This window comes from Hyperoodon ampullatus (genome assembly GCF_949752795.1).
Source record: "Hyperoodon ampullatus genome assembly, chromosome: 2".
Lineage (NCBI taxonomy): Eukaryota > Metazoa > Chordata > Mammalia > Artiodactyla > Ziphiidae > Hyperoodon > Hyperoodon ampullatus.
This window is the reverse complement of record NC_136915.1, coordinates 55,938,647-55,956,534: the sequence shown is the minus strand read 5'-3', so window position 1 is coordinate 55,956,534 and position 17,888 is coordinate 55,938,647. Positions and strand designations below refer to the sequence as shown.

The 17,888-nt window shown below is 37.4% G+C and overlaps 1 protein-coding gene across 1 annotated transcript in view; it reads right to left on the bottom strand.

Moving 5' to 3' along the window:
• The window catches only part of UBE2U (ubiquitin conjugating enzyme E2 U), a gene marked incomplete at both ends in the record, with an annotated part of 40,515 nt that extends 27,566 nt beyond the window's left edge, over positions 1-12,949 (bottom strand). Inside the window, 3 exons of the mRNA XM_079696944.1 lie at positions 10,191-10,283; positions 11,287-11,368; positions 12,884-12,949. Of these exons, the coding sequence (XP_079553070.1) occupies positions 10,191-10,283; positions 11,287-11,368; positions 12,884-12,949 (241 nt within the window). The remainder of the gene's footprint in view (positions 1-10,190; positions 10,284-11,286; positions 11,369-12,883) is intronic.
• Positions 12,950-17,888: the final 4,939 nt, after the last annotated feature.

Below are 17,888 nucleotides of genomic sequence, written 5' to 3'. Positions count from 1 at the left end.
AATACATTAATATTAATACATAAAATTATTATTTAAAACTTATGAACATCAACAGGTCATAGCAAAGTTAGAAGGCAAATGACAAAGCAGGAAAATTATTTGCATTGAATGTGACAGACACTTAATACAGAGCAGCTGTTAGAGCATGGACTTTGGTGTCAGACACACAGATTTGACAGTTGACCGCTCCACTTATTTGCTGTGTGACGTTGAGCAATTAACTTTACCTCTCTAGGTCTCACTTGCTTAGTATATGAAATGGGGATATGATTGAAGTACCTACTTTCACTGAAAAGAATTTAAAAAATAAAGCCCTTAATAGACTACCTGGCACATAGTGGATCCTCAAAAAATGATAGCTATCATTATTAATAATACTTTTATTAATGTATAAATAATTTTTGTAAATGAATAAGAAAAACATTTATATTCCAATAGAAAAATCTTGCAATAAAAAGGTAAGACCTGGGAATAAAATTTTGAAAAGGTGAAAAGAGGGGTGTTTGATTTGGTACATTGTATTGTAAACTACAATAATAGTAACAGTGCAATGGACACAAGATTTCAGTGAACAATTCGATAAAAGAATTTAGAAACAAATCCTAGTTGGTATTAAAACTGTTATAAGTTACAAGTGAAATTATGACTCAGTGGTGAAAGAAAAGATGATGGTATAAAAAGTTTTGTGCACACTATTCATGGTCCTCCAGTATTTGCTCTTCCTTTCCTCCATTTTTTCTCTCTATAATAAGAAACTTGATGCCTGCCCCATCCCCGTTCCCCCATGCGGTTTTAGATGAATACATAGTTGCCCACATTTTCCCAGCCTTTCCTCTAACAAGATGTGGCCGTGTGACTAAGTCTTAATCATGAGACATCGGCAGAAGTAAAGTGTGTACCTTCTGGATCATATTTTCTTAAGGAAGTTGTTCTGCACTTTTCTCTTTTTCTCTCCCTTTACCACTGGCTGGAAATAGTGACAGAGTAAATGTCTTAGGTCCAGAAATGGAACCCACACACTGAGAATGGCAAAACCTCCCTGCCAGCTTTGTTCCATTACATCAGTATATAAATTGGAAAGATATATGAAAGGTTGGCCTATGCCCTAACACAGTTAGTTAACTAAGTCAGTATTTGGAAACACACACACACACACACACACACACACACACACGTGTGTGTGTGTGTGTGTGTAGTTTTCGGGTTTTTTTATTAAATAGAATTATATTTTACATTTTATTCTTCAAAGTATTTTTTCATTTAATAGTAAATTGTCAACATATTTCTGGACATGTTTATTCAAAAAATATTTAAGCACTAACAATATGCCAGGTAGTGAAGATTCTAGGGCACAAGAATGACCAAAGAGTAAAGTCTTCATATGTCTTCCTTGATATGTTTAAAAGCAATGTATATAGCTGTAAGATATTTTACTTAAAAATTCCTATATTAATGGACATTGGAGTTATTTCTCTTTTCCTTATTTCCAACATTGTTACTGGAAACAAAATCTTTATTAATTAAATATTAATAAGAACATTAAGCATATTCTTTATATAGATCCCTAAAGTCTCCACCCCAAAACTATTAGAACTAGTAAATGAATTCGGCAAGGTTGAAGGATAAAAGATTATTATACAGAAATCTATTGCATTTCTATACACTGATGATGAAATATCAGAAAGAGAAAGTAAAAAAGAAAAAAAATCCCATTTAAAATAGCAGCAAGAAAAACCCCTAGAAATAAACTTAACCAAAGAGGTGAAGGATCAATACCCTGAAAACTATGAAACACTGATGAAGGAAAATGAAGACGATTCAAAGAAATGGAACAATATCCCATGCCCTTGGATTGGAAGAATTAATATTGTTAAAATGGCCATACTACCCAAAGCAATCTACAGATTTAATGCAATCCCTATCAAAATACCCTGGACATTTTTCACAGAACTAGAACAAATAATCCTAAAATTCATATGGAGCCACAAAGCAATCTTGAGAAAAAAGAACAAAGCTGGAAGTATAACCCTCCCAGACTTTAGACTATACTAGAAAGCTACAGTAATCAAAACATCATGGTACTGACACAAAATCAGACACATAAATCAATGGAACAGAACAGACAGCCCAAAAATAAATCTGTGCACTATGGTCAGTTCATCTACAACAAAGGAGGCAAGAATATACAATGGAGAAAAGACAGTTTCTTCAACAAGTAGTGCTGGGAAAACTGGGTAGCCACATGCAAAACAATGAGATTAGAACATTCACTCACACCATATATAAATTAAATTCAAGATGGTTTAAAGAGCTAAATGTAAGACCAGAAACCATAAAACTCCTAGAAGAGAACATAGGTGGAATACTCTTTGAAATAAATTATAGCAATGTTTTCTTGGATTGGTCTCCTAAGGCAAAAGAAATAAGAGCAAAAATAAACAAATGGGACCTAATTAAACTTAAAAGCTTTTGCATAGCAAAGGAAACTACTGACAAAATGAAAAGACAACCTACGGAATCAGAGAAAATATTTGCAAATGATGCTACCAACAAGGGGTCAATACCTACAATATACAAACAGTTCACACGGTTCAATATCAAAAACAAACAAACCAATCAAAACATGGGCAGAAGACCTGAACAGACATCTTTTCAAAGAAGACACACAAATGGCTAACAGGCACATGAAAAGATGTTCAAACCACTAATTATTAGAGAAATGCAAATCAAAACAACGAGATTTCACCTCACATCTGTCAGAATGGTTATCATCAAGTCTAAAAATCACAAATGTTGGCAAGGATGTGGAGAAAAGGGAACCTTTATACACTGTTGGTGGGAATGTAAATTGGTACAGCCACTATGGAAAACAGTACGAAGGTTCGTCACAAAACTAAAAGCAGAGCTACCATATGATCCAGCAATTCTACTCCTGGGTATATATCCAGAAAAAATGAAAACACTAATTTAAAAAGATACACGCACCCCAATATTCACAGCAGCACTATTTACAATAGCCAAGATACAGAAGCAATCCAAGTGTCCATCAACAGCCTCACCCACCAGGGGGTGGACACCAGAAATGAGAAAACAATGATCCGGCAGCCTGCGGAACTAAGTCCACAAATGCAACTCAGAAACTACTCTGGGACCAGCTGGTCCCTGGCCCTTGGAAGACAAGAGGGGAGTGTACTTCTGGGACACAAAGGACATCCCTTACAGAGGGCCACTTCTCCAAGGTTGAGAAACATAACCAACCTTCCACATACATAAAACTAGAAATAGAAATTTAGACAAAATGAGACAGCAGAGGAAGAGGTTCCAGATGAAAGCAAAAGATAAAATCCCAGAAGAAGAATTAAGTGACATGGAAATAGGCAATCTACACAAGGAAGAATTCAGAGTAATGATCACAAAGATGATTCAAGAGCTCAGGAAAAGAATGGATGCACAGAGTGAGAAGTTACAGGAAGGTGTTAACAAAGAATTAGAAAATATAAAGAACAACCAAGAAGAATACAATGTTGTATTGAAGAATATAATAACTGAAATGGAAAATACAGTAGAAGGAGTCAATAGCAGAATAAATGAGGCAGAAGAACAGATAAGTGAGCTGGAAGACAGAGTGGTGGAAATCACTGCCGCAGAACAGAATAAAGAAAAAAGAATGAAAAGAAATGAGGACAGTTTAAGAGACCTCTAGGACAATGTCAAATGCACCAACATTCGCATTATAGGGGTCACAGAAGAAGAGAGAGAATAAGGGACTGAGAAAATATTTGAAGAGATAACAACTGAAAACTTCCCTAACATGGGAAAGGAAACAGCACCCAAGTCCAGGAAGCACAGAGGCCCATACAGGATTAACTCAAGGAGAAATACACCAAGACACATAGTAATCAAACTGACCAAAATTAAAGATAAAGAGAAAATATTAAAAGCAACAAGGGAATCCCCATAAGGTTATGAGCTGACTTTTCAGCAGAAACTCTGAAGGCCAGAAGGGAGTGGCATAATATATTTAAAGTGATGAAAGGGGAAAACCTACAACCAAGAATACTCTACCCAGCAAGGCTCTTGTTCAGATTTGACTGAGAAATCAAAAGCTTTACGGACGAGCAAAAGCTAAAAGAATTCAGTACCACCAAACCAGGTTTAAAACAAATCCTAAAGAAACTTCTCTAGGTGGAAAAGAAAAGACCACAACTAGAAATAAGAAAATTACAAAATGGGAAAGCTCACCCATAAAGGCAAACATACAGTAAAGATAGGAAATCATCCACACACAAATATGATATCTAAACTAGTAATCATGAGAGAAGAAGAGTACAAATGCAAGACATTTGAAATGCATTTGAAATTAGGAGATCAGCAACTTAAAATAATCATGTATACGTATAGAATGCTATACCGAAACCTCATGGAACCACAAACCAAAAATCTGTAATATATATATATATATATATACGATAAATAAGATAACCAAACATAACACTAAAGATAATCAAATCACAAGAGAAGAGAACAAAAGAAGAAAGAAAATAAAGAACAAGGTCGTATTGTATAGCACTGGGAACTACATTCAATATCCTGTGATAAACCATAATAGAAAACAGTAAGCAAAAGAATATATAAATGCATAACTGAATAAATTTGCTATACAGCAGAAATTAACAACATTTAAATCAACTATACTTCAATAAAATATTTTTAAAAAAGAGGAAAGGAAGAAAGAAGACCTATAAAAACAAATGCAAAACAATTAACAAAATGACAATAAGAACATACATACTGATAATTACCTTAAATGTAAATGGATTAAATGCTCCAGCCAAAAGACACAGACTGGCTGAATGGGTACAAAAACAAGACTCAAATATATGCTGTCTGTAAGAGACTCACTTCAGATCTAGAGACTCATACAGACTGAAAATGAGGGGATGGAAAAAGGTATTCCCGGCAAATGGAAATCAAAAGAAAGCTGGAGTTGCAATACTTACATCAGAAAAAATAGACTTTAAAATAAAGACTGTTATAAGAGACAAAGAAGGACAGTACATAATGACCAAAGGAACAATCCAAGAAGAAGGTATAACATTGTATATATATATATATATATATATATATATATATATATATATGCATCCAACACAGGACCACCTCAATATATAAGGCAAATGTTAACAGACATAAAAGGAGAATTTGACAGTAACATAATAATAGTGGGAGAGCTTAACACCCCACTTACATAAATGGACAGATCATCCAGACAGAAAATCAATAAGGAAACACAGGTCTTAAATGACACATTAGACCAGATGGACTTAATTGGTATTTATAGAACATTCCATCTGAAAGCAGCAGAATACACAGTCTTTTCAAGTACACATGGAACCATCTCCAGGATAGACCACTTGCTGGGGCACAAAGCAAGTCTCTGTAAATTTAAGAAAACTGAAATCATATCAAGCATCTTTTTCAACCACAAGACTATGAGATTAGAAATCAACTACAAGAAAATAACTTCAAAAAAACATAAAAATGTGGAGGCTAAACAGTATTCTACTAAACAACCAATGGATCACTGAAGAAATCAAAGAGGAAATCAAAAAAGTACCTAGAGACAAATGAAAATGAAAACACCATGATCCAAAACCTATGGAATGTAGCAAAAACAGTTCTAAGAGGGAAATTTACAGTGATAAAACCTGAGCTCAGGAAACAAGAAAAATCTCAAATAAACAACCTAAACTTACACCTAGAGCAACTAAAGAAAGAAGAACAAACAAAATCTGAAGTTAGCAGAAGGAAAGAAATCATAAAGATCAGAGCAGAAATAAATGGAATAGTAACTATGAAAACAATAGAAAAGATCAATGAAACTAAAATCTGGTTCTTTGAAAAGATAAACAAAATGGATAAACCTTTAGTTAGACTCATTCAAGAAAAAAGGGAGAGGGTCCAAATCAATAAAATCAGAAATGAAAAAGGAGAAGTGACAACTGACACCACAGCAATACAAAGGACCATAAGAGACCACTACAAGCAACAATACGCCAATAAAATGGACAACCTAGAAGAAATGAACAAATCTTAGAAAGGTACAATCTCCCAAGACTGAACCAGGAAGCAATAGAAAATATTAACAGACCAATTACAAGTACTGAAATTGAAACTGTGGCTTAAAAACTCCCAACAAACAAAAGTCCAGGACCAGATGGCTTCACAGGCAAACTCTTTTAAACAGTTACAGAAGAGTTAACACGTTTCCTTTTGAAACTATTCCAAAAATTGCAGAGGAAGGAACAGTTCCAAACTCATTCTATGAGGTCACCATCACTGTGACACAAAAACCAGGCAAAGATTTCACAAAAAAAGAAAATTACAGGCCAATATCACTGATGAACCTAGACGCAAAAATCCTTAACAGAATACTGGCAAATTGAATCCAATAGTACATTAAAAAGATCATACACCAGATCAAGTGGGATTTATCCCAGGGATGCAAGGATTTTTCAATATCCACAAATCATTCAGTGTGATACACCACATCAACAAATTGAAGAATAAAAACCATATAATCATATCAATAGATACAGAAAAAGCTTTTGATAAAATTCAACATCGAATTATGATAAAAACTCTCCAGGGCTTCCCTGGTGGCGCAGTGGTTGAGAGTCCGCCTTCCGATGCAGGGGACACGGGTTCATGCCCCGGTCCGGGAAGATCCCACACGCCACGGAGCGGCTAGGCCCGTGAGCCATGGCCACTGAGCCTGCACATCCGGAGCCTGTGCTCTGCAATGGGAGAGGCCACAACAGTGAGAGGCCCGTGTACCGCAAAAAAAAAAAAAAAAAAAAAACCTCTCCATAAAGTGGGCATAGAGGGAACCTACCTCAACATAATAGTGGCCATATATAACAAACCCACAGCTAACATCATACTCAGCAGTGAAAAGCTGAAAGCATTTCCTCTGAGATCAGGAACAAGACAAAGATGTCCACTCTCGCCACTTTTAGTCAACACAGTTTTGGAAGTTCTAGCCATGACAATCAGAGAAGAAAAAGAAATAAAAGGAATACAAATTGGATGGGCTTCCCTGGTGGTGCAGTGGTTGAGAGTCCACATGCCTATGCAGGGGACACGGGTTCATGCCCCGGTCCGGGAAGATCCCACATGCCGCGGAGTGGCTGGGCCCGTGAGCCATGGCCACTGAGCCTGCGCGTCCGGAGCCTGTGCTCCGCAATGGGAGAGGCCACAACAGTGAGAGGCCTGCATACTGCAAAAAAAAAAAAAAAAAAAGGAATACAAATTGGAAAAGAAGTAAAACTTTCACTGTTTGCAGATGACATGATGCTATACATAAAAAATCCTAAAGACACTACCAGAAAACTACTAGAGCTCATCAATGAATTCAGTAAAGTTGCAGGATACAAAATGTATATACGGAAATATGTTGCATTTCTATTCACTAACAACGAAAAATCAGAGAGAAACTAAGGAAATAATCCCATTTACCATCACATCAAAAAGGATAAAATACCTAGGAATAAACCCATTTAAGGAGGCAAAAGACCTGTACTCTGAAAACTATAAGACGCTGATGAAAGAAATTGAAGATGACACAAACAGATGTGTTCTTGGACTGGAAATCAATACTGTCAAAATGACTATAGTACCCAAGGCAGTCTACAGATTTAATGCAATCCCTATCAAATTACTAATGGCATTTTTCACAGAACTAGAACAAAAAATTTTTAAATTTGTATGGAAACACAAGAGACCCGAAATAGCCAAAGCCATATTGAGAAAGAAAAACAGAGGTGGAGGAATCAGGCTCCCTGACTTCAGACTATACTACAAAACTACAATCAACAAAACAGTATCAGACTGGCACAAAAACAGAAATACAGATCAGTGGAACAGGATAGAAAGCCCAGAAATAAACCCACACACATATGGTCAATTAATCTATGACAAAGGAGTCAAGAATATACAATGGAGAAAAGACAGCATCTTCAATAAGTGGTGCTTGGAAAACTGGACAGCTACATGTAAAAGAATCAAATCAGAACACTCTCTAACACCATACACAAAAATAAAGTCAAAATGGATTAAAGACCTAATGTAAAACTGGATACTCTAAAACTCCTAGAGGAAAACATAGGCAGAATAGTCTTTGACATAAATCTCAGCAATATCTTTTTGGATCTGTCTTCTAGAGTAATGGAAATAAAAACAAAAATAAACAAATGGGACCTAATTAAACTTAAAGGCTTTTGCACAGCAAAGGAAACCATAAGCAAAACAAAAAGAGAACCTACAGAATGGGAGAAAATTTTGCAAATGATGTGAGCAAAAAGGGATTAATCGTAGAAGTATACAAACAGCTCTACAGTTCAACATCAAAAAAACAACAACCCAATCAAAAAATGGGCATGAGATCTAAATAGACAGTTCTCCAAAGAAGACTTATATATGGCCAACACACACATGAAAACTGCTCCACATTGCTAATTATTAGAGAAATGCAAATCAAAGCTACATTGAGGTATCACCTCACACCAGTCAGAATGACCATCATGAAAAAGCGTACAAACAATAAATGCTGGAGAAGGTGTGGAGAAAAAGGAACCCTCCTACACTGTTGTTGGGAATGTACATTGGTACAGCAACTATGGAGAAATGTATGCTGCTTCCTTAAAAAACTAAAAATAGAGCTACCATATGATCCTGTAATCCCACTCCTGGGCATATACCCAGAGAAAACTATAATTCAAAAAGATACATGTACCCCAATGTTCACTGCAGCACTATTTACAATAGCCAAGACATGGAAGTAACCTAAATGTGCATCAAGAGATGAATGGATAAAGAAGATGTGGCATACATATACAATAGAATACTACTCAGCCATTAAAAAAGAATGAAATAATGCCATTTGCAGCAACATGGATGGACCTAGAGATTATCATACTAAGTGAAGTAAGCAAGACAGAGAAAGACAAATATCATATGATATCACTTATATGTGGAATCTTTAAAAAAATGGTACAAATGAACTTATATTCAAAACAGAAATAGACCCATAGATATAGAAAACAAACTTACAGTTACCAAAAGGGAAAGCAGGGGGAGGGACAAATTAGGCATTTGGGTTTAACATATACACACTACTGTATATAAAACAGATAACTAACAAGGACTTACCGTATAGTGCAGAGAACTATACTCGATATTTTGTAATAACATATAAGGGAAAAGAATCTTAAAAAGACTTTATATATAACAGAATCACTTTATGGTACACCTGAAACTAACACAACATTGTAAATCAACTATACTTCAATACAAAAAAAAAAAACCACACTAAAAAAAAAAACGCTTGTTTATAACCTTTGCCCATTTTTCTGTTGCTCTCTGTTTTTTCTTACTGATCCACAAGTCTTTACATATTATAAATATTCTGTTTTATGCATTGAAAATATTTTCCCTCAGTTTGCAAAAGTCAGTGTATTTTTGTCTCTGTTTATAATGTTGTTAGCTACAGAGAAGTCTTAAGAAGTTTATGTAGTTTAATGTGTCATGCTTTTCTCATGGTTTCTAGGATTTGTTGTTTTTAGAAAAGCCTTTCTCACCACACCCATAAAAGTTCTATTAGATTTTCTTTTTAGCATTAAAATTTTTTGCATTTGTAATCGATCAAGAATTTACTTCGCATATGACTTGAGGTAGCAATCTAACTTATTCCTTTCTAAAATGTTAATTTGTCCGTGCATTATTTTTATAGTAAAAAATTAGATCCAACTAAAATATTGAACAATACAGGAATTAAGTTTATTATTCAGTCATTAAAAATTATATTTTGAAGAATGTTTAATATTGTAGAAATAAATGTATTATGTCATTTTAAGTAAAAATATATAAAACTTTGTGTAATAACTCAACTATGTAGATAAAATGCATACATAGAAGAAGGAAATAAATTTGGTTAAATATAGAGAATAGTATCTCTCTGAATTAGGATTCAGGTGATAATTTTTTTCCGCCTTTTAATATTTTCCCCAATAAGCATGCTTACTTTTATAATCGTAACAAAGTGATTAAAAAGAAACATTATTAAACACTAACAAAGAACAAGGTTAATGGGGACAGAACCAGTGATGATAAAAATTTCATTTGTTCCTTACCATTTGGATGAAAAGGAATTGTTCTAAATTTCACAACCGGAGGGACAAAATTATACTCCGATGTAAAATTTATTCTCAGTTGGAAGAATGATCCTGTGATACAAAAAGAAACATTTTTACTAAAGTGTCATGTTGAACTGATTAACTGTAACCTAACACTGAAGTTTATTCCTACAGTTTAGCCTCCCCAAGGTCCCTAGAGTTTTATTATATTAATAAGTAAATTGGATTATAGGATGCCTAGACTCCTCTAGATGGTGTAATAGACTCCTCACAATCTAATTCCATGTTTTCAGCCACATTCCCACCAGTCCTTTCTACCCACTGACCCTGTCCCCCTAACACCTGGCCCCTTCACTGTGTAACTCATCTTTACTGAACTCACTGCTCCAGAACCCTCTCTTGCCACCTCATGTCAGGCTGTTTACTCTGCCTGGATTTCCTTCTGATTCTAAACCTGGTGAATTCTCACACATTCTTTAGGACCCAACTCAATTGACACTTCCTTGGGAAGCCGTTCCTGACTCTACAAGGCAAAATTAACTAATCACTGCCTCCTCGGTTTTCCATTCAAAATCCATAATAGAACATGTTATATTTTATTGTTATTATCCACTTACATGTTTTCCTCCCCTACCTCACTAAACAAATATATCTTGTTAATCCGCAGCTGTAAGAGTGCATGGTCATTAAAGCTTATAGTGGTCTAGTTTGCTTGAGAATTTGATTTACGGAAATTTGTGGGAAAATCATAGAGGAAAAAACTGAGACATATTTGTGGGATTTTTCTGCCAATAGGCATTTTGTTAGCTATTCTCTGATTTCATGGAAGACTGTTAGATGATATTCTCAATTGATATGCTTTCCTGCGTGTGCTTCTTAAAAACATGATAACATTAAGATTGGGCATAAAGAAAAATTCAAACCTGAAATTTCCATCCATGTTGACAAATGGCAAAAAATTAAGCCATATAATGAAAAAATAACATGTAAATACTTTAGGAATTCTAGAAAATTTATACAATGCAACCTTAAAGAAAATAGGCTAATAATACAAAGACTTTTAAAGAAGTAAATTAGTTTTGAAAGCACAAACCATGCCAAACTGTATTCTGTAGACCTTCAATATCAACTTCCCATTGCATCATATCTTCACTTACACGAAAGCCAGTAATACCCTTTAATTAAGAAAAATTAAAGCAGAAAAAAGATTAAATATTTATTGCAGCTTGGAAAATCAGATATTAGATTACAATGAATTCCAAAAGCTCTAGGTTTTCTTTTTCTGATAATTTTTTTTTTGATTTTGGGAAGGTGTTATATATTGCCTCATTACAGAGAAGTTAAGATAGATTCCAGGAAACACATGCAATAGCAAATTTTAAATAAATCAGTAGTGTAGTGTGCAAATCACAAGTGGAACAGTAAGGTCAAGACTAGAATGTGTGGCTTATGTAAGACAACAGACAATTTAAGACTCAAAATGAAAGAAATAGTTGGAAAGCTTGCATTTCTTCAAAGATTTTAAAAAACATACGGATGCTATATAAGGCATGAAGTAAGAACATTTTCATTAAGAAAAACACAACTCTAAAATTATGCTCATATATAAAAATAAAATTTTCCTACACTTGAGGTATTATTCCAATGGAGGGACAAAAATGTATTTCATAGAATAAGGTTATTGGTTATGTGAGGAATACACTTAAATATAGTCAATAAATACTGCTGAGCAACCACATAGTTATTAGGTATGTTAAGTGCTAGTCTGGATAACCATCACATCTCTATTATCTACATTATCTATATTTACCTAACACTTCTCCCTTCAACAGATTTTCTTTCAACAGAAAGCCACAAAATTCAGGTGGAGCAGAAACAACATCAAATGTTACTTTCATACCTCTCAGATGTTTGTTGTTGAACTCAATAATTGTTCCCGACATCTCCTGTTAAGGCAATACTTCCATGGCAGGAGTGGAAAGAGAGCAATGCCATTGAACTACACCCTATGCAGCTGTTGGTAAGCATGCTACACCCTCTTTCAATGCACGGCTTTCTATTCTTTCTAAGTACACCCTCGTCCCTTCCATTTTTAAATTCTCCATATTGTATGTGATGAAACAGCCTATGGCAACCACTGAACAGCCTATGAACACTGAAACCTCATTGGTGGCATTCGGGGCAAAGCCTTCCTCTGTGTTAAAATTAGAAGGGAAAGGCGCTTCTGTGTTATATGTGACAGAAGTTGGCAAAAAGTGCACTAGACAGGAAGTAGTAGAAAACCCTGTGATGGAATCCTGCGGCCAAATATTTACTGACCCTTTCTGAGGCTTAGGTTTCTGGTAGGTAAAACAAAACACTACGAACTTATTTTGTAGTATTGTAATTAATGAGTGCAACCCTGGACCTACTAGTCACTTACTACCTCATAGACCCTGATATTCAGGGCTTAAATGCCCATAAATTACTCAGCATAGTGTGCTCAATATTGTTAACTATTATTATGAAGTACAAATAGTTGTTATTATTATGAAGTAGATTATTATACTGAAATAGGTTCATTAAACAAGTCTGTAGTGGCAAATTATGTTTAACTAAATTATGCCTTATAGGATAAACACAGATTAAACTGCTTTTAAAAATTGGTACTCCAGTGAAACACACCCTCCAGGTAGGTCTCCAGTACTCACCTCATAATTGTTTTTCTTCAACTCTTGGAATTCTCTCTGCAGCAAGATGTAGGCTCTGCTGTACATGATAAGGCAGCAGAGTCTGGCCCTTGTCCCCGCACTCCTAGGGTTCGCTCTGAGGCAGGTGTCTGAGGTTATGGGTCACCTTCCCGCACCTAGTTAACTGACATAAGTTACTTGCTTTCTCGACCGAGCCTCAGAACGGTGTGTGCTCCCAAGATAAGTGGCTCTAAGTTGGACATATAACAGTGACTTTTTTTCTCCTCTGACTCTTCTGAAGGAGGACTTCAGAAGGAAGACTTGAGCACTTTCTCAACTGCGGTGTGTCACTGCAGGGCCAGCCCACAGCCCATCTGAAGGCAAACTTGGACGAGCTTCTGGGACCACCCGTATTGCTTGTGCGTGACGTGGGCGTGAGAGGCGTAAGCGTAGGGCGGTCGCAGCCCGTTGTTGTCTCCGCTTCACAGGTGTAACTAACTGGGTGCCGGCTGGGCCGGAGGATGCCAGTCGGCTGCCAAGCAACTGGACCGAGGGGGGACTAGAGTGAAGGAGGTGGGAGCTTCGCCGCTCCTCATCCAATCAGCGACGTGGGGCGGCCTCTGGAAACCTCCTCAGCCAATCATCCAACCGGTTCAGTTTGAAAGGCCAATGAGAGCCGTCGTTGAGGCCCCCTCCACCCCCGCGCCCCGTGCGCCCGCGAGGTCCACCAGCTTTGGATTCTACCCAGCTGGGGTGGGGGGGAGGAGGGGGTGAAGTCAGAGGATCTAGCTAGTAAGTCCGTAAGTCAGAGAAGCCTTCACTCGAAGTCCTTCTCCGAAATAATCTTTTCTTTTTCTTTGAATATCAGAAACCATCAGGTAATAAGTGACCAGTAGTACAGGTCTGCGCTTATTTATAACTTATATGGCACGTTAGCGTTCACGATATGTTCGCATACCTTATTATGTCATCAAATCCTAGTTACTCTGGGAAAATGCTCCACAACAGGGAGCTACGTGAAATTCTCAGATTCCCATCTCTTGCCGGAGAGTTTTGCACTTGCTGTCCCTTCTGTCTAGACACTTACCACGTTCCTTCCATCCTTCCTCCCCACATTTTTCCTTCACTCATCGGTCAGATTTACCTTTGCCTATGATTCCTTATGGAATCCCCTAAGACAAGATTAGGCTCCTTTCTTGTGATCCTAGAGGACCCTGTTAGTATTTATCAGGCTGTATCACAATTACCCATTGCATTCTCCATCCAGCCCACTGTGAGCTACTTAAAGGCTTTAATCTGACGGTGTCAACTACAGAAACTGGCATCCTTGCTCAGAGTGCTTTTTTTTTCCTACTATTTATTTACTAATTTTATGGAAACAGGACATCAGGTCAATTAGTTCATTCATTCCACAAATATTTATTTAGCACTTCTCATGCGCTATGGAACAATAAAGATGAAGTGATGCCCTTTTGGCTCCAGTATTCAGTAAGTAAATATACAAAACCAAAACAAGTGTACAAAACCAAAATCATAATTTCAGATCACAAGTGTATATAGACAATAAAACAGTAATGTGATAGAGAGTAGGTAGTTAAGGGTTAGAAATGGTGGTCAGGGAAGGCCTTGGTCAGGAGTGGACTTTGAGGTGACACATGAAAGATAAGATGAGAAGGAGCCAGCTATAAGAAATGTTGAGGGCAAAGAGTTCCGGGAAGAGGAAAACACAATAGTTCTCAGGGAAAAGCTAGGCTTCAAAAGGGAACCAGGGAGGGCCTGAGAGAACATGGCGGAGATGTGATTAGGATGGAACCCTACACGGTGCGAAGTTTGGGTTTTATTTGAATAGAAATGGGAATCATTGAATGGCTTTAAGCATGAGAGTGTCATGCTCTGCTTTACATTTACAAAGTTACTCTGGCTGCCTTGTGGAGAATGGATTGTGCAGGAGACCATTTAGAAGGCTCCCATGGTCAATTTCATGTCCAGGTAGGGTAGCTTAGAAATTCCCAACAACATCTTAACTTTACTGACATTTGGCACAATAAAATGATTTGATTCTGTGTTTCATAGAACTGAATACAAAGGATTTTTTTCTATTAAAATATCAACTAGGACCTGAGATTGAATTTTGGGGGGCTCTCCTTCAGATGCCATCAGATTTTCACTTGGGTTTATGTAGGACTGGCAATGTATGGTGAAAGTGAAGAAAGGGCTGCTTCTGTGAGAAAGTAATGGACCCAATTTGGGGATTTTTTTTTTTTTTTAAAACATTCAGCTCCGTGATTTATTTATTTATTTATTTATTTTGCAGTACGTGGGCCTCTCACTGCTGTGGCCCCTCCCGCTGCGGAGCACAGGCTCCGGACGCACAGGCTCAGCGGCCATGGCTCACGGGCCCAGCCGCTCCGCGGCATGTGGGATCCTCCCGGACCAGGGCACGAACCCGCGCCCCCCGCATTGGCAGGCGGACTCCCATCCACTGCACCACCAGGGAAGCCCCAATTTGGGGATATTAACTAGGTTTCTGGATGATACTGTGGTGGCCCTGTGGTCCTTCCTTCTACTCTGATAGGGGGAAACTGTGATAATAAATGCAGACCCCTTTGTTTTTTGTGTAAAATGTTACTCTAGGAGAAATTATGTTAAAGTAAGAGAGAAAGATAAAATTAAAGCATTCTTTCTTCTGAAGTTTTAGAAATTGGTATACATATGGTACATTAGTGCAGTGAAAATCAAGCTGGTATATTCTCCTACGACCCCTCAAATCTATTGCTAGCCTTGCCCTCTCCTTGGGACTTCAGACTAGTATACCCAGCTGCCTGGTTCTCACCAGGCTGTCTCAAGGACATTTCAAAGCCAAAATATCCAAAAATAAACTCATTACCTTCCATCCTCTCAAGCAGCCTTCTATCCTGTTTGTTTTACCCAGTTTCTCAAGCTGGAAACTTGAAGTGTGCTCTGACTCCTCCTCTTCCTCATGACTTACATTTAATCACTTACCAAGACCTGCTGCTTTTCTAGCTTCTTCTCACACCTTATCACCAGTGCCCAAGCGCGCAGCCTTGCGATCTCTTGCTAGAACACAGAACATCTTTATACTATATTCCCTGTCTCCACACTTTCCTGTCATAAAACTTGACAGTAATTATTTAAACTAAACATGTGATCATGTAATTCTCTGCTTAAAATACTTCAAGGAATCCCCTTCATCTCTCCAGCTTATTCTGCCTCCATCTACAGAGTTTTAAATGTGGATTGACTTCTCAGGGTGTGGGTAGGGTGGCTGGAATTGTGGACAACTTTGTATGTGTCTGTATATCTATGTGTATGTGTGTGCACATAGACTTTTTTTTTTTTTGGTAGAACAGGGGCCATGGAATTCATTAATTTTAATAATAGCCTGTGATGCAAAAAGCTTAAGAAACTATGCACTAACAGTACAAAGGATTGAAAAGAGAAATGTTGCATTATATTTCTTATGGTAGGCAGAATTCTAAGATGACCTCCAAGAGCTCCACCCCCTGCATAATCCTCAGGACTGTGAATAAGATAGATTTTTCTCCTGTGATTAAGTTGACTTATGTGGCATAGTTGACTTTAAGAAAGGGAGATTATCTTGGGTGAGCCTGACCTAATCTGGTGAGCCCTTAAATGGGACTGGGCTCTTCCTAAGGCGAGTAATTGAAAGCATGAGGGAGATCCTCCGTTGACACTCTTGAAAATGGAAGGGGCCAGGAGGCAAGGAATTTAGGCAGCCTCTAGGAGCTGAGAGTGGCTGCTGGCTGACAACCAGCAAGAGAATCAGGGCCCCAGTCCTACAACCATAGCAACTGAATTGTGGGACAAACACATGAGCTTGGAAGAGGACCTGAACTTCAAATTAGAACATAACCTGGCCAATACTTGTGAGACCCTGAGCAGACAATTCAGGCGTGCCATACCGAGATATGACCGAGAGAGCTGTGGGCTAATAAATGGTATTGTTTTAAGATATTAAGTCTGTGGTATTTTGTTATGCAGCAATAGCTAACTTATACTACTTCTTACCCAGAGTGCACAGCTACTGACCAAGACAAGCTTTGTGGCACAAGGTCAGTCACTTACTGAGCTGGATTTACCTGATTTAGTGTGGAAAGAACTTGGGACCAGTTGATAGACATTAACATATGGTTTTAGACAGGGTTAGGGGATAACATGGGTATGGCATCCTGAAAAATGAAGTGAACCAAGGCTCATGCACAAGTTTTCATCAGCCTCGGTGAGCAAGGCACCTGACAGTCTATTTTATTAAACATTTGCAAAGTTACTGAGGCCATCTCCAGCTTTAACAACCAAGAATCCCCTCCCCCTCTTTTTAAAAACAATTCTTTCCCTCAGGAGTGGAACAGATGTTTTCGTTTTACTTAAACTAAAAGACTGTTTTTCTCATCCACCAGGAATATGTACCAGTACAAAGTGTTAACCTCATTTGGATTTGAACCCCCATCCTCAAGAGCAAAAGAAGGCTGAGGATCGCCAAATGTCAGCTCAGCTGTGAGAAGCGTTTTAAATCATATTTTGACGTATGTTACACTGTTAACTAGAAAATGAAGTGCAGCACACATGCTTCTAGTAACTCTGGTTTCAAATCATATGATCCCTTCTTTGTCTTGAAGACCTTTTGATGTGTGTTCCCAATATTGAGTTTCTCTGCTTTTAATAATCTTATATTCCTTCCTCAATATAAATGTCATGAAAAATACTGAATGCTAATCTTCAAAGATCAAACAGGAAGAAAGAGGTAGGCAGCATAGTTCAGTGACTTGAATTCCTGAAATTTCTCATTTAAAGATTTTATTTTAGCTTATAAAAGTCTAGGCTCAAAGAAACGCTTGGTTCCCCTTTGTAAAGTTGAAGTTGCAGACTCCCCCAAATTTCAGAATTGTGTTAGCTGTAAAATAATTTGGTCTCTCCCTGTCAGGTACCTGAGATGCAGGGGCCCCTTGATCACTATTTATATCTATATTTGTGTCTACCTAACAGA